Source organism: Schistocerca piceifrons, chromosome 2 (assembly GCF_021461385.2).
Source record: "Schistocerca piceifrons isolate TAMUIC-IGC-003096 chromosome 2, iqSchPice1.1, whole genome shotgun sequence".
Taxonomy (NCBI): Eukaryota; Metazoa; Arthropoda; class Insecta; order Orthoptera; family Acrididae; genus Schistocerca; species Schistocerca piceifrons.
In genome coordinates, this window is record NC_060139.1 from 200,652,228 (window position 1) to 200,658,227 (window position 6,000).

The 6,000-nt window shown below is 37.6% G+C and overlaps 1 protein-coding gene across 1 annotated transcript in view; it reads right to left on the minus strand.

Annotated features, from left to right (window-relative positions):
• The window catches only part of LOC124776807 (probable methylmalonate-semialdehyde dehydrogenase [acylating], mitochondrial), a 72,967-nt gene extending 68,212 nt beyond the window's left edge, over positions 1-4,755 (minus strand). The window contains exons 1-5 of the mRNA XM_047251956.1: positions 4,601-4,755; positions 3,174-3,311; positions 2,908-3,057; positions 2,726-2,804; positions 1,898-2,265 (exon numbers count right to left, since the gene is read on the minus strand). Coding sequence (XP_047107912.1) covers positions 1,898-2,265; positions 2,726-2,804; positions 2,908-3,057; positions 3,174-3,311; positions 4,601-4,636 — 771 coding nt within the window. The 5' untranslated portion in view covers positions 4,637-4,755. The remainder of the gene's footprint in view (positions 1-1,897; positions 2,266-2,725; positions 2,805-2,907; positions 3,058-3,173; positions 3,312-4,600) is intronic.
• Positions 4,756-6,000: the final 1,245 nt, after the last annotated feature.

The window sequence follows — 6,000 nt, forward strand, 5'->3', positions numbered from 1 at the left end:
TCTGACTGAATCACCTTGATAAGGGTGGCGGCCTGTGATACAGTTACGATGTAAATGTCGTCATTTCCTCCACTCACAAATATGTCAGGTTGGAGGCTGACAAGAGTAGCATCAGGAAAGAGCAACATGTCCTGCAACATGTCCCACTGCTGCCTAGTCCACAAAGAGTAGTTTCACACCCATGTGACAAGGTCCTCTCTGAACCTGATTTAAGGGAGGAGCCTATTTTATGTTGCTACTCATGGAGCCTATTTTATATTGCTTGTGTTGACATCTGCGTTATTATAGCTATTTGGAATTGCCGCTGTAGACGTATAGCACTGCTTGCTGTTATACCCATGTATTGAACATTCACACTTATTTTTCTTCCTTGGGCACTTCTGTGATGGATGGTCCTCAACTGATCCTGTTGCTAGTAACTTCTTCCAGACACTAGAGGCATCAATTTGTGACTCAGTAACACTCACTGTGATATCCACCTGTCTCATTAACTGTTCCACTGGACTGAGTAAATGGAGCCTCTGATTGTACGTTGTTGTTGTTGTTCAAATCATTCTGAAGCAACACAACTCTTAAACTGGCACATAGCTCTAGCACTACAATGTTGATAAGTGCTACAGTCATCACATACTGCCCCCTCATGGTAAAAACAAGGAGTGTATGCACTAGAATGACATTACAAACAAACTATTCTATTGATCACAACATTCAGTATTAAAGTTTTGGCAATATGCAACATTTATTTTGACCACTATATGATATTCCACAAGTGTTTTCTATACTTCCAAGATGTAGGAAGTAAACTGAAGAAAAAAAAAAAAAAATCGATTTCGACAGAATTTCATTGAACACTGCAGGGAAGCATATTTATTTATTTATTTATTTGGCATCTTATCAAGATTGAACCAGTGGATGCAGGGGAAGGCATCAGCTGCACACCCTCTTCCTCCTCCTCCCCGCCCCCCCCCCCCCATTTTTAGGAAAAAGTATCAGTAAACCAAATTCACATCTTGACACACTGGACAATCAATTCATTATCAGTTTGAAGAGTGCCAGAATGTGTAATGATGGATATTGATTAAAATGTCACCAAGTAAACATGAGTGGGTGCACAAATTTAATCCAGAATTGGAGAAATGACTTTCTGTTCACTGAGAAAGGTAATTAGACATAAATTGTACAATTCTTTATTTCTTTTAAGCACTGTTACAGTAATAAAGTTTTAATCAAAGCCATATCCAGCAATACATTTCCCATCTTCAGAAATCTTAGGTATTAGGTCGTGTTTAGTGTACACAGTTTACCACACCCTGCTGAGCACTTAAGATTTCTAAAGACGGCCAACATATGGCCAAAACAGACACTATCAAAAGTTTGTTACTGCGCCTGCTCCTAAAATAAAATAAAAGAATTGTACACTGTAAAGTGAGTACTAGTTCCTTTGTTAGGTGTCTGGAAATTCATTTGGTTTGGGAAGTTTATTTGTGATTGAAGAAATCTGAAGAACTTTGGCAAGTCTTTGCTGATTGAAAATCTGCACAAGAAGAGACCAGTTAGAGTTTCCTGAAATAAAGCATTCGTCCTCAAAAGTAGAAATAATATTATGCTAAATATTGTGGTAAAAGATTTAGCTTTTAGACATTCTAGTCAGAAAAGGTGTTGGGAGAGTTAAGTGGAAATTATAAAGCTTAAACAATCAGTTTATATCTATCCTGCCGAACACTGGAGCCAATTTCCTCTGTCCTCACAAATTAGATTACAGTAAATTTGGGATGTGGTTGATACAGTAACATCCACAAATCAAATATTAATATCATTATTTCATGCAACAAAAAACACTGTTTTTCAACTTGAAACTGGTCACAAAACTAAACATGAACTAGCATTACATACTTACAGCTTGATCAGATCCAACAAAGGAAATGGCTTTAATATCTGGATGGTCACAAATAAAGTTAACTGATTCATGTGCACCATGTATCACATTGACTACACCTGGAGGACAACCAGCTTCATTTAGCATCTCCATCAACATCATACAAGCACCAGGATCACGTTCTGAAGGCTTTATCACTGATGTATTTCCCAGAACTGTAGCAACAGGGAACATCCATAATGGGATCATAGCAGGAAAGTTGAAAGGTGTGATTCCAGCAGTTACACCAAGTGGCAAGCGGTACGAATGTGTGTCCATATTCTTCGCAATGTTGGGTAGCGTTTCTCCCAGTGCCAAAGAGGTCACACTGCAGCAATGTTCCACCACCTCTATTTTAGAGGGAAAAAAAAAGGCTGATGTAGTTAACATTATAAGATCTAATATTCATTGCTACAATATCTTATACATTGAACTTGTATTGTGTACCAATTTTTTATCTCTAAACAGCACACACAAAATGTTACTGAAGGTCATTATTTACAAAGATCAAAAACAGAGTGCAACAACGTCTGCTTATCTCACCAGTACTAGCTATAAATGAGAACTGCACATTTTTATTTATATAAAACCATTTTAATTTGCGATGTAAACTGTCACTGAATGAATAAATGAAGGTGGGTGGATGACATTGGGAAAAATCCAGGAGCAATATGCGTGTGTGTATAGTAGCATGGTAAATTATAGGTTTTATGAAAGAGAGTAAATACATGATAAAGGGAATGTTTCAGCTTTTGCAACTCTTAAAAGAATATTTACTTGCAAGAAATGTATGCAGCACAATTCACTTACGCAAGCCACGTAGAACGTCACCTTCTGCATCTACAAGGGTTTTTCCTTGCTCTGTGGTAATGTTTTTTGCCAACTCACCCTATAGAAAAAATTGATAAACAGGAAAAAATATTACAAACCCCACAAGAAACTAGTGGAAAGAATTTCTTTAACTGTGCAGGTAGATATTTGTCACTACGTACCATATTTTTGCGAATTATGTCTTGATATTTGAACATTATTTGCTGACGAGTCAGTATCGAGGTATTGGACCAAGATTTAAAAGCCTCTTTTGCTGAGGCCACAGCTGCTTCCATTTCATCCTGTGTCGACTTTGGGACTCTAGTAACCACCTACACCAATATTCACATTTTATATGGAAGTATAACAAATCACATTTTTCCAAATATGGCAATTCTTACAAAATAAAGAGCAGTCATTTGTTGTGCTCAGTGACAAATTAGGATACCTCATTTGTTGCTGGATTGTGCAAGTCTATCCAGTCTTTTGTTTTAGACTCAACAAACTTTCCATCAATAAATAACTTTGTTGTTGGTGCAGGTGAACTAAAGTATCTGACCGCAGGATCCCCATTCAACTTCTGAACCTGAAAAAATAATTTTTCAGGCATCTTTAAGGAGAACTAAAACCTTAGCAACTGAGAACTGTAAATTGTATCATATCAAGATTATTAAGTAGTATCAGCAGCAACATGAGTGATCATGAAAGCCATAATAATAATAATAATAATAATAATATTAAAGTTCTGTACTGTAGGCAAGTAAATTTAAACCAGGTCCACTAGCAGCAATGGGTATGAATAAAGAAATGGAAGAGAAAAAGGAATACTGAAATGATAAAGTATAGTCTTCACACACACACACACACACACACACACACACACACACACACACACACACACACACACACACACAGAGAGAGAGAGAGAGAGAGAGAGAGAGAGAGAGAGAATCACTTGCTATGGCAAAACAGTTCTTCCCAAGTTCCTGAATGACATGACACTAAATGCCCATGCTATATCCTTCACTTTATTTTTACATTTAAAACATAAAATATCTTTTCTTTCACTCCCCATGTCTATTACGAATGGCTGTCAATTAAAATGGGAGGACTACAACCTTCAATACCGAGAACGAATATTCTTACGGTACGACGGCCTGCAAGAGATGGATTCTAAGTGACAGTTAATTCACTCGCAGGATCGCTGTAATTTTTCTGGATTGATTGTCCGTCGTCTATTGAATATAGAAATTATGTTCCAAGAATGTATACAAACCTTTGTTAACTCATTGAAGCATAGCACCGCTTGTCAAGTATTTCCTGAATTGATAGTATGGACTCTAAAATACTTAATTCCTGAATATATCCGTCAAGTACATTAAGAAGGTAATAGGTTCGAACTGATTACGCTTCATAAACATTGTGTTCGAACGGACTGGTGCCGCCGGTGTTGGTATCTGAAGTATAGAGCAGGCACTTTGAAAGATAGTTTAAATAGTTTCTTATTTGCACCAGCTGCACATCAAAACTACATGTAGACTCAATTTGCAATAAACTGAGGTCGTTATGTGACAACAGAAAATGCCTACATGTTTGTTGACACTTCATGGCTTTTAAATGAGCCCATAACACATCCGAAGTTTTACGTCTACAACAGATAGAGCAAAACTCTATCTTCGTACAGTGCGGTACAGAAAATTAATATCAACAACTCGAGTTATTGCACACATTCGGCAGTAAAGTCGCAGAACACGTGTTAATAGCATTTCTCACAAAACAGACGTTGTCGTGCATATGTAACATTGAGCAGACACTCAACGGCTTTTAAAAAAACTAATGACACACATTACACAAGAGAGTTCCACTGACTTTTACCTGAAACCTAGCAATTCTCCCCAGCTTGGTTGCCATTGCTACCGCTTCCTGCGACGGCGCACAGTAACTGCTTACAACACCCAGCGATTACACGAGGCGCTATAAACTCATTCAATCCGGCCGCTATCTTCGCGACGTGATGTGCGGTGCCGTGCCCCTCCACTGATTCTATCTCGTTATGTCGCTAAGGGGGAGCCGCTGAAGGTCAACTACGGCCAATAAAGCCTTGTTTAGCAGCTAAATCAATTTACGGACACACTTGGTGTACAGTGTTTAAAAAAAGTGCTAACGTAAACAAACCTTCCATAGTACTCTATCCATAGCAACAACCTTTCAACTTACAACTACATTTGTGCTGGATATGTTCACACTTAAGCAAGCATTTCTACAGCTATCTAACAAACTTTAATAAGAAGGTTCATTTTTACCACCCGTATATAACGAAATTTTATCTTATTCTGGGACAACTTTCCAACAATTCTGTGTGATTACCAGGTGCTGAACCGCATTGATAGTTTTCAACTATTCATGAACAGCAGGCTGAACTGTTAATGGTGTTAACGTAAATGAAATGCGTTGTCATCACCTGTACAGATGTTATTATTCCCCAACTAAATAGCTGCATGCGTAATACTAAATTAATTATTCGTTATTTCCAAAGGGAGATACCTATGCCAAAAATTTTTCTGTTAGAAAAATGTTGATGTTAACAGCAACTTCGTCGTAAAAGCCGTCTTACAGACAGGGATTGAGCACTTGTCTGTTCCGTCGCCACAAAGTTGATGTCCATTGTTTGGTCGATCTGTGTCTCTCAGACCTTTGGAGCTGTAGTTCGAGATTTTCTAAGTTTTTTCATCTCTCACGCTATTCACGTGACTTTTTAGCTTATCACTGTTATTTCATCATTAATGGGGTTTGTCATTACATTTAGCTCATGCCTGACTGTATCTTTTACTAGTTAGCTAGTTAGTTACATGTTCCACGAATCATTTAGCGCGATAGGTCGCAATGATCTGGAACGAGAGTGGTTTTACATTCACATCACAAATTAATTTGCACATATGGTTACATTCTGAACATTTCTTAGTGTTTTTTTATAACAAAACGAAAAACAGATATATAGATGTGTGTGTGACAGTGTTTCACCGCAAATGTTAAGTGAAAAATTGTTTTATCACAATTTACCTCATTATATCGTGAGATTCCACAACCATGGAAACTGTGGTCAAGTACAAAAGCAAAACAGCTCTGACAGTTACCAAAATGGTAGAGGTATAGCATCTTTCCGAGCCATATATTAGGCATGAAAAGATTATGAAGGAAATCAATATTTTACGCAGTCACATACAAGCGGAAGTGGAATGAAATAAAAGAAACCTAAGTTCCCCGGTTCTTCCACG